The following is a 21730-nucleotide window of genomic DNA, read 5'->3' on the forward strand; positions in this document are numbered from 1 at the left end:
ATATGATATAACATCTCCATCAGTGTTTTGCAGAACAAGTAATTGAATGTGTGTCATCAGATGAGACTTCAAAGTTACATTTGATGAATGAGGCTCTTCACAAACTTAGTTTGGAGGAGCAGGCTGCAGTAAAATAGCAGATATTTAGTGTTCTAACCTGAGTACACGACAGCTAGCAGAAGAGGAGGCTGAGTGTTAGGTGTATTCTTATGCTGGATTAGAACAGCAATAACAAATATTTTCCTCCAAAGAGAAGCTTTACCTGAGTGCTGCCAGCATTGCATGCTTCAATTGCTCAGTTATAATCAGAAGGAGTCTCATGTCAAGAAAAGAAAGCATGAGCTAAAACTTCAAATGGCAGAAATTTGTTTGCAAGGAAATTATTGAAAAGAAAATGCAGCTGAGTCGGATGTAAAGGCCAATTTTGACCTTAGCGTGGAAATATTGTAAAAATACATTTCACATGATTTACCTGTCATGCTAGAAGGTAAAATCTAAGTGAAACATCAGATCAGTGGTGAGGAAACTGCCTGGGTGTACAGAGCTGGCAGCTCACGTGGTGTTGCTCATGCTGGGGAAGGGACAGCATGATGAATGCTCAGAGCTCTCTGGCCAAGTCACCAGTCAGGCCCAGCAGGACACATGTTACCCCATGGCTTCACTGGTTTGGCATTTCTGCCTTTCTTTTACACTATCTAGGAATTAGTGTATTAAATCACGTGGAAGCTAAGAAGGGACCAGCAATGTTTGCTGCCAGCATATAAATGAGAGCATTTACTGGCTCCACCACTAACACTGAAGGAAGAAAGTGACAACTAGAGAGGGGGAGGGAATGAATATATTTTTATAAAATAAGTTAAAAGACTTGAATGCAACAGTAAAGTGAATTTCTCTTTCTAGTTGCTCCAGCACTGTGTTGAGGAACAAAGAACCATTTAAAGTGAGGAATGTTGTTACCAAACAAGCCAGTGTTTCTGTGCAAATTGCCTGCTAGGTCAACTGCAAATAACTTTATTTACTTCACTGGCAGATCCTCATCGAGGAGGAAGGAAAAGCTTGTGATTGCTTACAAATGGGAATAATCACTGAAGTCTCCTGGGTTTGTTAAGAGCACATATTTTTCAACAGTGTAGCTTCAGTGTGGAGGGAAGTTAATGATTCAAAACTGGAATTTTGATGACTCCTAAATGTTGAAATAATTTGGGACTGCACATGTATATCCTTCCAGAGTTGAAAAATCCTGCTTTGATATGTGTGTGCCACTGACAGAGTCTATTTTGATGGATTTATGCAGTGGAGATGCTGAGGATCTGCAATCACTGATAATGACCATGCTGTGCTAGAGGCTCCCCTTCCCCAGAAACGTGGAGGCAAAAAAGGCATCCCCTTATCAAAGATTCTTAAAAATATAAAATCTCCATTTCTAGTTACTGAAGAAAACTATGGAGAGCTGGAGATCTCTTTTCACTTCTTGCTGCAAATTTTTATTGTTCATTCTTTGAACTGTCTTTCTATACCCCTGCCCTTAGATTTGTTTTAGACTCCTGGAATTGCAGCTGCCCAGAGAAGCTTGCTGTCCTTCACACAATATCTCCTTGCTCTCAAGATATTGAAGATATTGGAGGACATAAATGTGCAGTAGAAACTCAAACTGATATCACAGACAAGCAGCTGCACATCTTTTGGATAACATATGTGCTGGATAATGATCAGCTGAACACATCCTGCAACAGTGATGTAGGGGAAACAAGCAGCAGCAGGAATATCCCAGGATGGAAATCTCCAAAAAGTGGAATTGTGGGGTTTCCTATGAGAACCAAATTCCAGTTTCAAGTGTCTGGAGTGTTTGTTTCCAGTACCCATGACAGTAATTTTTGGCTCCACATTTAGAGTGGCTGGGTGACATCCTTGTCTTTATCTAAGTCAGTATGATACTAGAGCTGACCATGGGCTGGAGAGGACTTGAAGCAGGAAGCATTTGAGACTCTGCTGGTGTGCAGAGTGCAGTGAGGCTGAAGTCATCTTTGAAATACTCTTTTTGTATGAAGTGCAAGGTAGAACTGCCAGAATTACCTCAGTTTTTAAGATAAAAGAAACAGAGGTACCGCTGAAAGTCCGATTTAAAATGTTTTTTTTTTTTTTTTTTTTTTTCCAAATCCAGAGGCAAAGAGACTGCTTTAACTCATTAAAAGTGTTCTTCTTCTGATTATTTGGTCAAAAGCAGATTGCCCTTCTGATAAATGCAGCAGAAAACAGGCAGCAACACGTCGTAGGTGGATTATTGTTATAATTGCCTCTCACTTCACATAGAAATCAGTTTCCAGTTGCATATAGCTTTGCTAAATTTAAACAAGCAGGCCCATGATAATTTATTTTCTCTCTGACCTGTATTTATGCAGTTAAGCTTCCCAGTGTCTGCCTATCTGTTTAGTTATGCTTTGACCTGTGATTAGATGCTACTTTCCTTACAGATCCCATGAGTAATTTGAGTTCTTTGCTGGAGATAAGGAAATCCTTTTTACTATGTTCTGCTGTATGTTCTACTTCCATCCCTGTCCTAAACATAGATTATTGAAGAGAGCTTGTGGATTAGAGAAGGGACCTGCCTGGTGCAGTGAGAGAAGGCTGGGTTTGTATATGGCACTGCATGGAAGCAGGAGTGGGCTGGGAAAAGGGGAAACAGGTAGGATTAACTGGGACCCCTCTGTTCAGGAAGAGACTACAATTGGCCAAGAAAACAAAGGAAGACTGAAAATGGCTGCTGGAGGGTTCTGGGAATTAGAATCCTTTAAACAAGGATTGAGGGGTCAGTGGTGGGAGAGAGCACTGATGGAGGGGCCAGGCTGCAGGGAAGAAAAAATGGCTAGGGAAACTGAATCAAGAAGTATGAGAGGAAAGGAATATCCTGGGTCTGGATATCTGGATATCTGGAAAGGAATATCCTGAGTCATCACCCCACTGGGCCTGGGTGATGACCAGGGCCACCTGGAGAAGGGCTAATGTTCTCTGAAGATGTGGGCATGGGTTGAGACAAATTTCAGAAAGAAAGTAAATTATATTAGTGGCTGGGAAGGGAAAGTAGACTGAGGTGCAGGTAGGCAAGGAGACCAAAGCTGGGAGCTGGTACAGAACAGGCAAGAACAGTTTTAAACCTTGAGCCTCAGATCTGCTGTGTAAAGTGCTTAGGATTAGAAGCAGAAGCTTGTTTATACAGCAAAGATGAGCAATGTGAGCAGAAATGTGGCTGGGAGAGGGAGTAAAGGATGGAGTGGGGCCCATCACAAACGCAGGGCAACCTTTCAGCTGGAACTGGAAACAAAAGAAAATTCTTGTTCTTGCCTTTGTGCTTGGCCAATGTCTAGCCACATGTCCTTTTCTTCTTACTTTCTCACAGGGCAATAGATAACTTTTAGTTCAAGTGGTCTGTACAACACAGGCAGAATTTCAGCTGTTTGATGTAGCTTCTTAAATTCACTTTTTTAATTTAGGAAATTAAACATGCCAAATAATTAAGTCACAGCACAGTAAGGTTGTCTACAAGGAAGAATTTTCCCTCTGACGTATTAATTATGATACAGCGGTTAAGTGCATGGTCTGATACACCTCTTCATCTTTGTATTTCTGTTTGCTTTTATATTTTTGCATTTGATATTGCATAGAAGAGGATGACAGTCAGGAATTGAAAAGTTTATACATTGACTGTCAAGCTATCTTTAGGTACATTGGGTGCCCATTCCTTATCGGCTTGTGATAGTATCAAAGATGGTAATTATGTTTGAATGCAGCTATGTCACTCAATAACCATATTTTCTAGTGCAAAACTTGCATCAAATTTTCTTATTGGAAATGATTATTCTGACAATCCAAAAATACGTGTCAGAACGGAGTAGTTTCCTCCTTGTGCAAGTTTAGGACTGAGAAATCATTTACAGTGTGCTGTCCTTAATACAATTATTGTTGTGGGGGTTCTGTTTTGGGGGTTTTAGCTATGTTAATTTAAAGAAAAGATTTAAAGGGACTTGCTTTTTAAGCACACTGGCATTAACACAAACTGCAGAGGAAATACGAGATATTGCTCAGTTGCTGCAGGGGAGAGATTAGTTATTTATTTCTCATTGGTGCTCACTGACAATCAACTGTAATGCCAATTAGATGTGCAGAAAGAAACTTATCCTAAAGGATATCCCAAAGGAGCTTAGTTAAGACAGTGTTCTGGGGATGCAATGGCTGACCCGCTGTGCTGTTGGAGAGAAAGCACCCACTGATGGCTGACAAGTGACTTCTCCACTTTGCCTTACAGAAATCAGGAATGGGAATCTAAAGGCCATCCTGGGCCTGTTCTTCAGCCTGTCTCGGTACAAGCAGCAGCAGCAGCAGCCCCAGCACCATCCATCCCAGCAAGCAGGGCCTCTATCCCAGTGCCAGGTGGGAGTCCCGCAGCAGCAGGTGCCAGCTCTGCTCCACACTCCATGCCAACAGCCCCCACAAGCTGTGCAGCATCAGTTCAAAGCACAACCAGAAATGCAGTCCAGGTGGGGAAATCTCCTTTAAGTTGGAGGTGGTTTTTTTTGTTTTGTTGTTGTTGTTTTTTGGGGTTTTTTTGTTTGTTTTGTTTTGTTTTGTTTTGTTTTGTTTTTTTTTCTGCTTCTCATTGCAGGTCTTAAAAAGCCAAAGAAACTCCTTTCTTAAGTTCTGCTCTAGAATAAAGTGTGGTGTTGGGAATGGAATGCTGGGTAGCAATTAACTTCAAACCTTTGGAAATCAAAACACATGTTTAAATATGTTCTCAGTGCTGGAAATCTGCAGCCCAATGGGTGTAACATCCCTGCTGGACCAAGTAACCACAGGATTGTAAAAGGATGTTTTTCTCACTATTCCTTTTGCTTCCTTCTACTCACAAAGCATGCACATTGTTTCCTTTAGAAAACGTACATTTTAGGCATATGAAAACCAACTTCAGTTCTCAGATTACAAGAGTTTGAATCCTCACTAAGAAATGGAAGGGTTACCTTCCACTGTGGGGAAGGGTTACTCTGACAGTGGTAAAAGAAATAGAGCTTATAACGCCTGGTGGCAGTCAAAATCAAATCTAGACTTTTTGGTCAAAAATAATATGCTGCTGGCTTTACATGAAAAATAATTTTCATTGTTGGTGTTTAGTTTTGTCATGGTTTGACACTGGCGCGATGCCAGCGCCCCTATGAAAATATACTTTTCTAAATAATTGCTGTGAGATGTGATCAGGAACAGAGCAGAGCAGGCCCATCTTAGTAACAAAGGAAAGAACTTTATTAAACTACTACTACTAGAAAAACTACAAACACTAAATCCTGGATGAAGACTTTCTAAAACACCCCTCCTCCTCCCACCTAATTTCTAAAAAAACTTAACACTGAGACACCACCCAGGATCCTGATCAAGTTGCTACTCTTCAGATATTCAAATACTCAGTCTTTCAAGGGAGACAGGAGTCTCTCCTGTGCCACAGACCACCCCCCCCCAGGAAACACAATTGCCACCCTTGTGTTTCCATGTCACACATGGCGACTGCCCAGAGAAAATCTGCCATGGTGACACTCTCCTTTCCATGTCAAAGTGCTCTCACCACCGGGCATGGACAGACTGCTCACAGGGCTCTTTTAAGGATGCTTTGCCATGAACCAAAAGAGACAACAGTTCAGTTTCTCATTTTGGGACTACAGTCCCCCCCATCTTCCCCTGGGGCTGAGGGTCCAAGAACAGAGGTCCTCTTCTCCTCTTCTTCTTCCTTGAAGATAGAGGGCTTCTCCACACCTTCTCCAACTCTCCTCTGTTCTCTCTACTCCTCTGCTGGTAATCACTGAAACAGGTCTCCTGGCACACCAACGCACCACCCTAAGTGCAGCTTCTGTTAGGAGAATTTGGTTCAGTCTATGGCTAACAAGAGAAGTCCAGCCACAAGCCACTCTATCATCTCCTTCCAACTCAAGAATTTCTTCTTCCATCATCTCGGATCCCAGACTGTCTCTCTCCTACTTCAAATCAAGGAGGAGTAATATTTTACAAAGCCTTCGTTTCTCAGGAAAGGGTTAAAAGCTCAGACTCCCTGGACGGCTGATATCTCTGCCCAGCAGCCGATTCCCAAGGCCAAGGCTGGGCGCCTTCCCCCCACCCCTCCTTCTCCTCCGCGCCGGCAAAGTTACAGGTGTCATCCGGACTCTCTATCTCTTCCCTCTGGGGCGGGGGGGGGGAATGACAAAGACATCTCCGCTTCTTTCCACCCTTCCGTCCACAGGAGCTGGCTCGGTTCCAGTCCTTCTACCCCTCGGCTCACCTCGACCAGGCCTCACGGCTCCCCCTCCCCCACCCAGCCCCATGGCTGGGCAGGGGAGGTCTGCACAGCACCCTGACCGGAACCAAAGAGAGCGAGCTCTTGGGGGTTCTTGCTTTTAACCCCCTGTGTTCTCAGAGGCGTATCCCTATCTTCAGTGGTCACTTCAGGTGCCAATATCCAAACTTGACCACTGATTGGTTTGATCCAACTTCCTGAAAAAAAAAAAAATCACTTCCATGTCAAACCACGACAAGTTTGCACTCCTAAATCAGAGTACAGATGAATAGAAAGGGGTTTTGTGCCTTGAATGTCTTTAATACTAGGAGTGCTCTGCCCAGGTTGGAATAAAAGCAGTTTTCTGAGGCAGTACCACAGTAAATGCATGTGCAGCCTTCTATTGGTCTGACTGTTGCACTGCTAAAACAGGGAGGGTTTAGTGGGGATAAGAAAGAGACTTAAAAGCAGAAATCATATTTGCACAATTACTAAAGTATGAAGGCTTCTTGTTCTTACAAATCTCATATTGAGGTTTGCTTGTGTTAACACACCTTGTGGTGAACGCTGGCTTAAGTGCTGCCTTATGAGGGATATAAGCAGTTAAACTGAAGCCTTCCAAGTGGGACTGCTCAGAGGTTATTTGGGTTTGGCTTTTATGTCTTTCTTCACATATTATGCTCATTTGGGTGTAAACAATAGTTTTGTATAGTTGAAAAACATAGTGTTCCTACAGCATGTATAAACAGGAAATAATCACCGTAAAATAAAGATGTATTTGAAGAGATTTCTGCAAGTTTTCTGTCAAACATGCAGAGATGCTGAACAATGTTTTGCTGTTTTTAGTCCATTGTGTAGATCGGGCTGGGTTTCAAGTAATTAAAAAATATGTATATCCTGAAGGTCTTCAATGTTATGTTTTCTTAATGTGTACTAAAGTAAAGTCAAATTGCTCACACTCTACAGAAAATATATAAAGGAGTGAAAAGGAAAAGAGGAATAGAGTTGGGGGTTGCATGCAGATTTACATGTTCATTACTCTGTAAAAATTAATTTCAGACTGTAGTGGTTTTGACCTGAAGTCATACTTGGAAAAGAAGCTTTATATTCTTGTGAAATTAATAAAAAAACCCTTTTTTCCCTTAAACCAGTTACTAAGTTCAGTGGCTTAAAAAAAAAAAAAAACAAAAAGTTTCTGTGTTCAATGTTTTCTTCCGCTTTTTCTTTCCTGTCACAGTGCATCTCCCAGGGACTCATCTCAAAGCAAAATCATCCAATTCACTCTTGGTCAGAAAAGGTCTTCTAGGTTAGCATTTCTTCATCTTCTGCAAAGCATGAATAATCCTTTTGCAGTATTTCTGAGTGCCTGTTTAGAGTTCCTGTCGAAAACAGTTTGTAACTAGGCCTTTGCAAACAGCTGAAATGGGAAAGTTTTAGATGGATTTAATTTTTTCGCCTTTTTTTTTTAATGAGGTGTGGAATGCATTTTGGCCCTCGAGGAAATAATTTGATTTTTTGTTCTTAGGAGCTTTTGCTTTTAAGAACAAAACATGATTCTGGGAGTTCTTGCCCCACTGTATTAATTATATTTTGACCTGCATTATTGAAATCATAGAATCATAGAATGTTTTGGGTTGGAAATGACCTTAAAGATCATCCAGTTCCATTCCACATTTGAGCTGCATCAGGCCAATGGCTTAGCTGGTGAGGAGAGTGTCACCTGGATGCTGTGAGGTGACAGCACTCACCAGCAGCACTGTATGGCTCTTGCTGATCAGAGCCCCTGCTGTCCCCAGTGCTCTTACACCCAGCACCTGTAACCTCCCTGGAAGTGAATCAGAGGCACTTCAGTCCCATTTCTCCCTGGATCCCATTATGATTTGCATGCCACCTCATCTGTCCATCTCATCTCAGTGATCCTAAGGCTTGCTGTGGTTATTAATCTGGGTAATAATCTTGTTATTTCACTATTATATATTTAAATATTTGACAAGAATATAGTTTTACATTGGTAAATTATACCATACAATTTTTGCTAAGCTTGTGAGCTATAGCTTATGATCTTTATTCAGTTTGTATAGATTGTTTTTTCTATTGTATAATTTAGATTTATTTCCCATCTTATTTCTTGTATGCTAACAGTGAATTTCTGCAGAATAATTCCTGTTAAAAGTTCCACATTTCCTTTTCATGTTCTTCCTTTATCTTAATTATGGCTTGACAGCTCATATTTGCTTAACTGAGGTGCTGAAGAGTAGTAAAAGAGTGTGTTCTCCAAGCTCAGTACCTTCTCTCTAAATAGCAAGAACCCAGAAGTGTCTCCCTGAACCTGATTTTTTCCTTAGATTTCACAGACACCTTTGTGGAGTGTCTTGACATAATACCAAAAGCAGGGGCTTGAAAAGAGTTAGTTAAACTACAGTGGGGTCAAAAAAAAGTCTTAAGAGAAAGGCTGTTTTCAAGAGTGCTTTTGGTACGTAGAGTTTTTATTTTCAGTGTGTTTTTATTGGCAGTGACAATACTGACTCAGATGGAAAACTTGTCACTTCTTAAGTGGTCACATGGTTTGAGGAATTTTGTTTATTTTAAAATGTGACAGTTTTGCAAAACCTGTGTGGATATGTGTGGGGAGCTTTTACTTATCCATCACTATGGGAAGATTGTCCCTTCCCTGCTGCTGGAAAACTCCCCTTCCATACTGAGGCCATTGTAGCCATCCTGGGGTAGGTGCCCCATACTCGGTATTTCAAAACTGGGTGGCAGCTTTGGGCTGAGATAGCTTGTAGAAAACCTAGCTCATTTCCAGTCAAACAAAATAAACTTTTCACGAACTTCCTTGTCTTGGTGACTTTCTCAAAAAGTTCTATTTGTTGCTGGCTGTCCTCAGCTTCTTCCCCTGTGGTCTCCTCTGCAGTGGATGAAGCCCCTCTGGGGTTTTGTCATGGACTCTTTGCTGCAATGATGAGTATGTACAACTTTTTAGCACCCCCCAGTGCTGGAAAAAGCTGGATAATTTGAGAGACTGGTCTAAAAGTCAACCTCAGAACCATGATGTGCTGTGCTGTGGTGGTTTGAGCTTGTAAATTAATTTTTGGGTTTGTATTTGAATGATGCCCTCATGTCTTAGACTCTTTTGAGCTTTGAAAGCATGTGCATGCAGCTGCTGACATTTTGGCTTTTTCTCCATGTTTCTTTCCATATTTTCTATTTCTTCACTGGTCCTGGATAAATCAGTTTATTTAGGAAGCCCTGCCAGGTTACTTCCTGGCTTCTCTTCCTTCTCTCAGAGGCACAATGGTGATTTGGTCAGTTGCATCCCCACTCTCTGACAACTGGGAGTTCTTCCTTTTACTTTATTATTTACACAAGTTTTTTGAATAGATTTTTGTATTTTACACGAAGAAGCTTTAAAAAGATTCTGTGTGTGAATGTTGGCTTTGAAGTGTTCTAAGATGTGATGCCAGTGGCTTTCTGATTCTGTCTGGCTTTTTAGAGAAGTCTTCCACCTTCCTTTTTGCCTGAAAAGCATAAAAGTTTGTTTACTTACTCCATAATAACTACATTTTTTTTTTCCTAGTTAATCAGCTAAATCTGGTAAGTACAGGCTATGGTAAGAAAATGTTGGAGGAGGCAGGTGCCCAGTTTAAACCAGAGGCTAATACCAGCTCAATGATAATGGGGTTACTCTAGGAGAGGGTACTGAAGCTTTGTGTGATTTATATAGGCTCAAATAATTAAATCAGGTTAAAGTCTTGCTGGGCTTGACTGCTGAGCTTTGTAGCTGTCAGGGCAGAGATGTGATGTGCTTCTCTAGAAGGGAAAAGGCTGCCAAGTTCCACCTCATTGTTATTTCTGAAATAAGGGTAGCTTTTATGTGGCCAACATGTGATGAAGTGTCCAGCAATCTGGTTTAAGAACAGAAATACCTCACTTATTCCTAACCTTTGCCAGTGGTATTGCTCCCCTGAATTTACCTGCAACTATTTCTGACTCACCAGACTTATGGCAGGTGACTGTTAATTTTGTCTCAGGGCTTTTTTTCTCTTGTAAAACAATTCAGACTGCTGTGACATTCACATTCTCTGGACAGACAGACATAATTCTGTCTCTCAGGATTTCTTAGAGAAATACAGAGAGAAGAAGAGAAAACAATCTTTATCTCTGCTCCTTTGTTTTCCCCATGTAGAATGTAGTATAGATTGTTTAACTAAAGTAATTGCTTAATTAGATTTCAGTAAAAGTTGTTTGAGTTCAATGACCAATCAGATCCAGCTGTGTCTCAGCCTCTCAGCAGAGAGTCACAAGTTTGTTAGTTAGTTAGATAGGTAAGTTAGAAGTAAATATGTAAAATAGTATAGTATCTCTTTAAGAAGTATATTAATATAATATAGTATAGTTTTAATAAAGCTATCTTTCAGCCTTCTAATCTAGAACCAAACATCATAATTTCTTCCCTGGTTCCAGGATCCTGCACATTTTCCTATAGACTGCAGCTTGTTTGACATACACTTTTCCTCTAAGATGATCCTTTGATTTGTTCTTACAGAAGTAGAAAGACCCTTATGAGCCTATACTTGTGCTGTTGATCATTATATTTTCAGCTTATGCATGGTGTCCCATAGTTTCTTGCCTAAAGTGCTTTTTACCTATGTTTAAACATGCTGTAAATTCTTCCACCAGACTTCCAGGTCCCACCATGAGAGTGTCCGTTGCAGGCAGCGAGGCCAGAGCTCGTGGTTCCATCAGTGCCAACAACCGACGCAGCCAGAGCTTTAACAACTACGACAAATCTAAGCCTGGGTTTCTCCCTCCAACCCCAACAAGCAGCAATGACAAAGGTAAGCATTTAATAATTTGGATTTTTCTTAATAGTGGCTTCATTCAGAGGAAATTGGATTTTGTGTTAATCTCCAGAAGTTGTAAGACTGTCTCAAAGTTGTGTGTTGTAAACATGACATCTATAATCCAAAAGCCAGCTGTCTCTTCTTGAAAAAAGTATAGTCCTCCTTTAATATATCTGAAGTTGTGACTTGCTGGCCTGAAGTTACATCCAAAAAATAACTTTAAAAAGTCCTGGCACTAGTGAACCATGTTTTTTCATTTTGCTTCAAGCACAGATAAAGGGGAACGAATTAATCATAAAACAAGACATTTTGATGAGTAGTTTGACAAGAATGAAAAATGACCACTAAAGATTTCTGCGAAGTTTTTATATGGTAAATTGTACAATTTGCTTTCATTTCCATCACTATTATGGACTATCCTGTAAGAGACAAAATTGCACAATTCCAATCTATTTTCAGGAATCATCTCATGTTGTGTGTGAAGGCAGGAACATGTTATGTTTTATAAATGTTGCAGTGAAATGACGCCTGTGGCAGCGCATCAGGAACACTCAGAGCCATGCTGTGTGTGAAGCAGAGCTTTTTTGAATGACAATTACTGACTTTGTGTCCATTCACTAATTTAGTGACCTGACAGCACTCATTAGCCTCAGTTTGTAGCTCAGAGTGGGGCTGAGGGGCTGTGGCTGGTGAGAACTGAGTGCATCTCTCCAGCCTGGCATGGTCAGATTTGCCGGCATGGGCTAGCAGCAAATCCCACATTCCCAAAGTCATTCTGCTGACTAAGAGGGGCCAGCACTGGACCTCAGCACAGGCTCCTTGCACTGACTTGACAGTGGCAGCCTTCAGGCTCAAGTCTCCTTGCTGGCTGTGCAGAGGTTCTGATAACTGTAATGAGCAATTTCCTCCAGGGAAAGGTACTGGTCTGGGTCAGCTTCTCTTTAGTTCTTATGCTTGGTTCTTTCCAGGAAACTCTGCTCTTCCTTCTCTGGAAATTGTTGTCCTAGGACTGCATGTCAGTAGGTTTTGGAATGTTATCCCAAAAAAGTTATGGTGTCAGCGAAAGATCCTCAGCATTCTCCAGGGACATTCTGAAACACCCTGATCATATTTTGTATAACAGAAAAATAAAATTCACCTCTGTCTAATATAATTATATTACAGATTAATATATTAGCATAATAAGCTAATAATTTAGCATTATTCTACCTTGGCAAATCGATATGTACTCTTTTAGAAGGTACAGTAATGATTTGACTGTAACATCAGCATGTAATAGTTGTCTCTAAATCTGAATTAGGTCTGGCTTTCAGTTCAAAGAACAAGCTAACAGGTTTTAGTCTGAGCAGTAGAAACCTTGTTTTCCTGTGTACTATCTCCCCAGTCTCTTTCTTTGTCCTTCTTGTGAATAGTCTTCTGCTCATGTCCCATAAGCGCTGGACTGGGGAGAGGTGGAGTGGGATTTGTTTTGTTCTGCAGCATGGGTTGGTTGGCTAGATAATCCCTACTCCATATGGGATGTGTGATGTTCTGCTACATGGAGGAGAGGACTTCCATCTATTTTAGCTGCTTTCTCAGTTAACCAATATTACTAAATAAGGAAAGTAAAGTACTGGTTTTAGTCTTCAAAAAAGAAAAAGAAAGAAGTCTTTATGCATACAGAGAAATAACAATAATTTGTCAACTAACTTAAAGATCAACTGCTTTTAGACAGTCAGTTCTGGGAACCCTCATTCCTCACTGTAATTAATCTCCTGACAAAGATAAACTGGTTGCTGAAGAAGCACATGAGATGAATTGCTTCCTACAAATATTACAAATGACTAAATGAAACAAGACTGGCTCTTAGGCTGACAATCTACATAAGTTGCATCAACTACTCAGAATTTTGCTCTGGCCAAAATTTCCAGTCATAAATTATGGTCTTAAAAAAAAAGGCTTATGTGAAGTTGAACTTGAACTTTTCTTAAAGGTATAATCATGACACAAAGTTGGTCTGCATCTGTGAGAAACAAAAGCAATTGGTCTGACGAATTTTTGGCTTATTTTGAAGTTAATTGTAACATTGCCAGACAAAGTTTATTGTCAAAGTGCTAAGACAATTCAGGTTTTCTGACCCATATCCTGTGTTTTGCCAAAGAAAAGGAGACTTACATGACTGTGCTGTGTACCAGGCTTGGTAAGTTTTCACCTCTCTACCCAATAGGGAGATGTTGTGTTTTTGAGGTGGGAAATGGAGAAATAAAGATCAGCCTCTTTTGGCATAATTGGTCACTTTGTGATAGAAGGTGGCCTTCAGTTGTTCAAATGTTTGAGTCACTTCTTACAAAAAGTAGGTTGTAGTTTTTAGCTTTTATTAATCTGTGGCCTTTCCCTCCAAATGCAAATTGTCTTGTTAGTCAATGGTTTGTGCTTGTGGTGATGAAAGTGCATTAATTGAAACAGAATTCATCAGAAGGAAAAGGACAGCAAAAGGAGCATGGAAGAACAGGCAACTACTTGGAAATAAATAACCTAGATTTTTCAAAAGATTCTGTAAATCAGTTACTGATGAGACCACTAATTTTCTAGAAAACTTGAGGAAAGGATTTGTGTAATATCAAAAATGATTGCACCACTGCAGAAAAATAAGAGGTTCTCGGATGGATGCACATGTTCCATGTGAGGTGTACACATGCTCTTAGCAAAGGAACGTGTAAAGAGATGCAAATCTTCTCTTCCCCATAGCTGACCTTGTGTCCTCAGTATTTTTTTTTTCTCAGTCTCCACTTGCTGTCTGACACCACTTTCAATATATAGAGAAGAGATAAGTGTTCTCTAGTAAGGATCACTCAGACATCTAGTTCAGTCCTATGGGCACCTTCTTTGAGGTTAGGGCCTGATAGCTTTAACTTGCTTTTTGGAGTTAGAATCTCAGTTCATATGCAAAATTCCTCTTTTATAGGGAATTTACCTGAACTCACAGGGATTTCAAGACCCTCATTCCTCACATCATAAAATGATAACGTGCTGTAGTGTGTTTTTTTATTTATTTTCGCAGTAATTAGCCATTTATAATTGCAGTTACATTCCAGACAGGGTATTTTTAAGTGTGTAATTGGAGTTGCAAGCTTTTTTTAAAGAAAAATGCCATTGAAGTCTTAATTGTGTTTTTGTTTTGTGGGGAATTGAGCACTTAGGCTTGTGGGTTTTGAGGTTTTTTATGTCATCCTAATCCCTTCATACAACTGGAGCCAATTCTCTTCTGAATTGTCAGAATTACTTAACCCATGCTTATGTAGGAATAGCTTTGGTTTACTTCCTTGTCCTTTAATGTCCTTGAACACCACAGGTCTACTATGGCATGGAAGGCATCAGACACTTCCCATGTCACTACTGAACTCATCTAAGTTATCAAAAACTTTTCTAAGAAATGTAGAGAAGCAAATGAACATTGCATTTCTATGCCTGTGTGCAGTTAGTCGTTATCTTGAGGCTCCACATTACCACGTCTTTCTAATTGTCTGACAGGATCACCAGATAAAACACAGCCAAAAATTGATTTGCATATGCAATTTAAAATATATGAATCTACTTTTTATCCATGGCAATGAGGACCAGAACTGTGTCCTAGGTAGTATCAAGAAGGAAACTTAAATATATTGAAACTTACAACTTTAGTAAAGACTTTGCTACAGTAGGTTTTCTCATGAGTTTATGTCAGTGTTTTGCCTGCACACAGTGTAGAGTCTCTTGAGACATGCTCTGAAAACAGCCTACAGTTCTACAAAACAGTGGGGATTTTTGACTTGCTCTGAACACCCTCATATACCCACTGTCTTCACTGTTCTTCAGGCACTCAGTTTGCACTTTGAAGTCTCAAAAGTCTGATGGTGTTGGCTGGGAATATTCTTCTAATTACTTGTGTCAAATCTATAAAATCAATGAAATTACAAAGCTGTAAGAGACATCAACTTAATAAGCCACCTCCACCATGTTGATGTGATACAGTACTGTGACAGGCTTATGTGTTTTCTTTTTATTTTTTTCTTCTTCTTTGTTCCTAATACTTTATTTAAAATAATCCTACAGAGGGCAGTAGATATCTCTGGGAAAAATTACACTTTTCCTGTGGATTGAATGTTAAGTAAAATACCAGTAGAAAAAAAACAGTATTACCAGATTTTGCCCATTTCTGCTTGAGATCAAAGGAAATGTTTATTACTCAGAAGAAGGTAGGTTGATGTCAGGTTTCTCTTAGTATCAGAAAAAGGAAAGAACCAAGAATACATGCCTGTGGCAAGCACATTTCTCTCTCTCTCTCTCTCAGGATTTTTATAAAGGTGCACAGAGAGAAGTGAAAGAGAAAACAATTTCTATTTCTGCTCCTTGTTTTTCTCTTGTGGAATGTGTTTGGAGATTATTTACCTAGAGTGAATGCCTGGTTGGATCACAGTGGATTGTTTGGGCCTGATGGCCAATCGAATCCACCTGTGTCAGGACTCTGGAGAACAGGGTCACGAGTTGTGGGGGAGTTAGGATAGTTAGAGAGAGTAGCATGTAGTTTTTAGTATCCTCTTTTATATAGTATATTAATGTATCATAACATAATTATAATAAAGAAATCATTCAGCTTTCTGAAATAAGTCAGACATCATCATTCTTCCCATTGGGTTCGCCGACATCTACAACATATGCCTACAGATTCAGACAGTGAGGTGAAATAAATAACTGTTTTAATAGCAGTGTCCATATGGGCAGGGGATAAGAAAAGTGTGTGTTCCTCTCTTGCTTATTTTATTTTATTTTATTTTATTTTATTTTATTTTATTTTATTTTATTTTATTTCTTTCAAGTTTTGGGTAAACCTTTTAAATTTGGAACACTATGTGTATTTAAATACTGTATTTTAATATGTAAAGGGTAATCACTATGTTCACAAGGATGTGTGATGGCAGGTCAAGGAGCATACATTCCTTTAGGGGAAAACACAAAGTCTGGAAATAGGAAAAAAATTCTTCACTGTGAGAAGAATAAAACATTTGAGAAGTTCATCCAGGGAAGGGGTCAGATTTCACTTGCTTGGAAGTATTTAGGACTTGCCTTGACAGGGCCCTGGATTACCTCATCTGAGGTTACCCAGGCTATCCCCATCTCCTGCATTCAGGTGAAGGTTGGAAGGAATATCTCCAGAGGGTTCTTGTGACCTAGACTGTTACCACATTTTGATACCTATAAATATTATTTCCTTTTAATTTTTTTCTTAAGTGTAAACTACTTAAATAGGAAGAGTTACTAAGGCATTTTGAAGGGCAGTTAAGGAATTTCTTTCCTCCTAACTTTTTTACTTCGTGTTATCAAAATAGGACTGACTACCATCAGTAAAATGTTAGCAAGGAAATGTCACCCCCACTCCAGCGAGCAAACTGGTGTATGGTTACACATGCCACGCGTGTGCTAAAAGTGTGTGCACTCTGTATGTAGGCAGTTATATTTATCAGGTTCAAGAGGGCAGGGCACCAGGTTCAAGGGCACAGTTCAAGGGGCCATTGTAGATCTTGTCAGAGCTTCAGCAGGAAAGGCTCTTCAGAGTTAAATCAGTATCTTCATGTCAACTGTACTAGGAAATCCATATTTATTTCTCTCAATGCCCTCTTGTGAAAGAGTAGAAAATCCCGAATCTGGAAATAAGCCATTAGAATTTCTACTCCTGATGATAAAAATCTTTCATATTCAATCCTGTATTGATATAAAAATGCATGACAATACCCTCCATGACTTGGTTCTGTGTGATACTGAGCTTGTCTTGAACTCAGCATTGCTTAAGGTAATTTAAAATGGCAGATTTGGATTATGTCAAACTCTCAGATTCAATTTAAAAAGGCTACTTTAGCAACTGAGGGGAAAAACTCTCATCTTCATGTGGAGCAAGGAAAGAAATGTGCATAAGGAGATCGAAACTCAGAGTTCTTGTGGGTAATGTCTTGAAGGCTATGCTACTCAGTAGTATTTAAATGGGCTTTGAAACAGGGGGATGCTGATAAAACAGAAAGAGCTCTGCATAAATAGAGCTTTGGAAAATCTCTTCTGCTGTTTGGTACTTAAAAGGTTAATTTATGTTCTTTGTCTAAAGGAAAGGTTACAAGGTTCCCTTTTTACCTACAACATACCTGCAGTGACATTTATAGTAATAACAATTCTTTCTTATCTCAACAGATAGTGTGTGGGTATCCATTTCTCAGGAATTTGATATTAGCCCAATTAAGACCACAAATTGGATAGAAATTTTAAGAATGGGGGTGTTTAGCCATTGGAAGAGATTAAATCAGACATAATGAGTCTAAATTTAATATTTGCCCAGAGCTGGTGTTCAGACAGAGGTTCCAGTTTTGGCTGAGAAATTACTGAGCCCTTTTGTCTTTACGATCAACATAGATGATCTGGAAAGTTTACGTGAATGAAAAATCTTTCATTCAAGCACATTAAAATGGAGGACAAGTCTTCTTTTATAGCTTTATATAAAATGAGATGAAATATTTGATGTTCTGAATGATTGGATTTGGCTCCTGTACCAAGTAAAGGATAATCAAGTGGCATTGCACAAACTTCCTTGCTGGAAACGTTGTGTTTAATCTCATGCAGTTTTCCCACTCCAAATAAATTAATAATTATAAAGAGAGACAAAACCCTGACTTTTGCCTTTGTGCCCAGTAATAGTATAAGAACTACAAAACCCAGTAGAAGTGATGAAAAAAGAGCTCTGAGACTTACAAAGCACGATAGAAATTTGTCTTAGGGCATTTAAAATTTTTTTCTACCCATTTATAGAAGCATTCAACCTGAATGGGAAAAAGAAGGCTTTTTATGGCTTCAGGTGCAGGGATAGTTATCAGGATAGTTGCAGCAGGGAGCTGGGATGTTGGATGCAATTCCTGTGGCATGGAGCCAGCTGACCTAGTGCTGGCAAAAGGTCACTGGGATGGCTGAACAGACTCTTTTTAAAATGGGCTGTTTGACAAGGGCAGCTTGTGACAGGAGATGGGGGAATAACTTGGAACTGACAGAGGGTAGGTTTAGATTAGATATTAGGAAAAAATTTTTTTACTGCGAGGGTGGTGAGGCACTGGCATGGGTTTTCCTGTGGCTGCCCTATCCCTGGAATTGTTCAGTGCCAGGCTGTTTTCAGCTGTGCCACTGGATTAGTGCTAGGCTCAGATCTGCAAGGCTGCTGGGAAGGCTGGAGGACAGGTGGAGTGAGGAAAGTTTTGGAAACCAGGAGCAACAGAAAGATTTTAACAGTTCACTTGAGACTAGCAAAAACAGGTAGAGTTTATGAGATTGAAAGATCCCTGTGCTTAATGAATTAATAGTATATGGATGTCAAAAAGATGGGAAGTGATTTTACAGAATGAAACAGTTGGCTCATGCAACAGATAACAATAAATTAAATTTTATTTATTTGTGTGTTTGTTTATTTAAAATTTTGAGTAGCTATAGCTTTCTTAATGACTGGAAATTATGTTCTTATAGGCTTAGAAAAAAATACCTTATCTTTGACTTTTTGAAACAGTTACTTTCACTTTCATTCTATATCCATCTTGGGGGTAGCATTATTTTTAGGTTTCTCTTTCTTTATAAATTAATTCAATAATTTCTTAAAAACTGAATCTAATGTTGAATGAATTTTAAATTTATTTTTGAAATTATGACTTGGTAAGACTGCTTAAAATTCACTAAGATTAAAAGGATTGAAATGGTAGAAAAGATTTTAAATTTTAAAGAGGCATAAGTCCATAAAATATGAAACCAGTTTGCCCACACTTTCAAATTTTCACTGGGAAATAAATGTAATTGTCTTAACAGTGTGAAAATATGATCATTACTTAAATTTCAGTCATCCCACCCTGTAATAATATTCCAGTGCTTCATTTAGGTCAGACATGAAGCAAACATCATATTCTGCTTAGTGTTTAGGATGCTGCCTCTGTGCTCCTCTGTGCTGACATTCAAGAGATGCTCTGGTTTTATTGACCAAGTGTTTTCCCTGTAGGTCTGACAGATGTGAAATAAATTTACAAAATTTGTCTCATTAAATCCATTACCAGAGTAATGGGTGATTTCTGTTGTTCTGCTGTGTGCACTACCAAAAGCAGATGCTGAAATAACCCTATCCAATTTTATAAATACAATATACATTGAAGGTATTTACCAAATGCTCAGGGTGATTTATTTTGCCTTGAATATAGTACAGTGATCATGAATTTGATGATGCAAGAGTAAAAACAAAAACACAGGGAGAAAGGAAGGACTGTGAGGAAATCTGAACGATATGCTGAGGAACCCAGTACTTTATTTTGTTGAGTCATAACTTTGAAGTACAGATATGGCTCTTGGCGTTAACTCTGCTTAAATTTTTCACAGGTTTGCAGCTTACACTGTATATTTGTGGAATTGCATCTGTAAAGAACATGGGGAATCTGTGCTCCAGCTCTGAAGGAAAATCAACTGTATCTATGTAGAAAAAAATTCTATGTTGTTTTATGAATTTCTAAAGCTTGTACCAGCTATGTTCAAAGTCCTGTGGTCTTGTAAAGTTCCACTTCAGCCATGATTAAGCCTTCAGCCAGGCTTTGTCTAGGTAGAAGAGGACATATTTTTAAATGCCAGATTCAGACAGCTGACAGGTCTGTTCTGAAACATCTCATTACAGGGACGTGACCATCTCTTGAACTCTATTCCTTCCAGTGTCCATTTGGTCTTAAAAGTAGCTATTAAAAACATACATATAAAACCATTCTGTGTGGCTAAAAATAAGGCATATTTTTGCTCTTCCTTGATCTCTGTCCTGTTTATAAGAGTCTTCATGTATTTGAAGGCGAAAAATGTCTCCTTCAGCCTTTTCTCTTCTAGACTAAGCAATCTTTACTACTCAATCCTTTTTCTTATAGGTTCCTTGTGATAAATCTCTTTAATGTGATAAATCTCTTTTATGTCTTGATGGTCTCTACTGGCCCCTTTCCAGTCTGTTAGTCTCTTTTAGAGGGGTGCTGGAGCTGGACACAGCACTCCAATTGATGCCTTATTTTGCTGCTGAACAGCATGGAGTAGTTAAGTTGTCTTCTATCCTATGATTCTCCAAACCTCTGATTCCATATGTGATACTCCTAAAGCATTTCTGAGTGACATTTGTATTCCCTTAGTGCCACATTTTGAAGTGTGCAGCTGCATTCTGCCGGGACTTCTTTTGCTGCAGTGAAGTTGCACAGCTGATGGTTTGACCTTTTAAATTTAGGCATTCAGTTTCTTCTTTCTCAGTACACACCTCTTCAGTCAACTTCAGTGAATGAAATCTTACTGACTCAAGCTTATTTCTCCAATTTACCAAATGTATTAATGCTGAGAAATTCCCCAGACATAAGGCTCCTGCCTTGTGTCAGAAGGTGACCCTTATAAGAGTCATTAGTGTCAAACAAAATACTCATCTTTGGCCAGCTGAGATATATGTGTATCCTGGGGCATTGTTTGCACCCTTTCACTTTTCTAATCAAACATGCTTTTGAAAGGTTGGCTCATCTTAGTAAATCCTCAGTAACATATTTATGTTGGGTGTGTGCCCATCAAACAGCTTAAAGACAGTCAGGAAATAGCAAGCAGCATGGCATGTTCATAGGACAAGATATGAGTATGCAGTGAATCATATTTGTGCTTAACTTTACAACTATTCAACTGGCTGAATCTGGCATTTAAAAATATGTCCTCTTCTACCTAGACAAAGCCTGGCTGAAGGCTTAATCATGGCTGAAGTGGAACTTTACAAGACCACAGGACTTTGAACATAGCTGGTACAAGCTTTAGAAATTCATAAAATGAGGCAAAAAGATATTTAAACAAAGTTTCAGGAAAAAAAATACCTTAAAAATATTAGCCAGTGACATGTTCTAAATAGTACAGTTCATGATGATAAAAATCCTGAAATTTGAAGTAAAATTTAACCTTGAGAAGCAGCTTCTTGCTCAGTGTACATCTGCATAGCTGCATTAGAGGTGGTGGAACCACATTAATTTATACCAGCTGAAGAGCTGGTCCAGCATTTCATGGCCTTTGCAGTGCCTACATGTTTCCTTTTAAAATAAATATTTACAATTTCTCATAAATTTATTGCTGGGTACAGTGTGCTAGAAAAACAGCCATGGAAACAAAGGTTCACTATTAAATAAAGGGAAATCAAAGAGCAGTGGTGCTACATCCCAGACTTCCCCAAGTGCCAGCATGTTTCTACCACATCTGTAGAAGCCCCTTCTCCTTGGGTAGGAGCACTTTCAGCCTCCCTGGGCCCTTCCATTTATGGCTTCTCTGTTGAGCCTTTTGCCTTTTCCTCATCCATAACCAAATATTCCTGAAGAATCTGTGACTGGCAGCAAAAAACTGAAAGGAAGAAGACCCCACCATAAATTGTAATATGTGTCTGTCATTTGGTTTTTATACAAATGGGCAATATTTCCTGGCTGCAATTCTCAGACCACTGATTTTCATAGTGCCTATTTAATACAACCTGCAGGAGAGATGTGTCAGAGCAAGGCTGCTAACTGTACATATTGTC

The 21730-nt window shown here is 39.3% G+C and overlaps 1 protein-coding gene across 5 annotated transcripts in view; it reads left to right on the forward strand.

The window, feature by feature from the left end:
* The window catches only part of NAV2 (neuron navigator 2), a 405891-nt gene that overhangs the window by 274147 nt on the left and 110014 nt on the right, over positions 1-21730 (forward strand). For 3 of the 5 annotated variants that reach the window (XM_068194174.1, XM_068194170.1, XM_068194171.1), the window contains 3 exons: positions 4301-4532; positions 7545-7613; positions 10988-11145. In XM_068194174.1, coding sequence (XP_068050275.1) covers positions 4301-4532; positions 7545-7613; positions 10988-11145 — 459 coding nt within the window. The remainder of the gene's footprint in view (positions 1-4300; positions 4533-7544; positions 7614-10987; positions 11146-21730) is intronic. The other 2 variants (XM_068194169.1, XM_068194173.1) reach the window with 1 other exon arrangement.

This window comes from Anomalospiza imberbis, chromosome 6, assembly GCF_031753505.1.
Source record: "Anomalospiza imberbis isolate Cuckoo-Finch-1a 21T00152 chromosome 6, ASM3175350v1, whole genome shotgun sequence".
NCBI lineage: Eukaryota > Metazoa > Chordata > Aves > Passeriformes > Viduidae > Anomalospiza > Anomalospiza imberbis.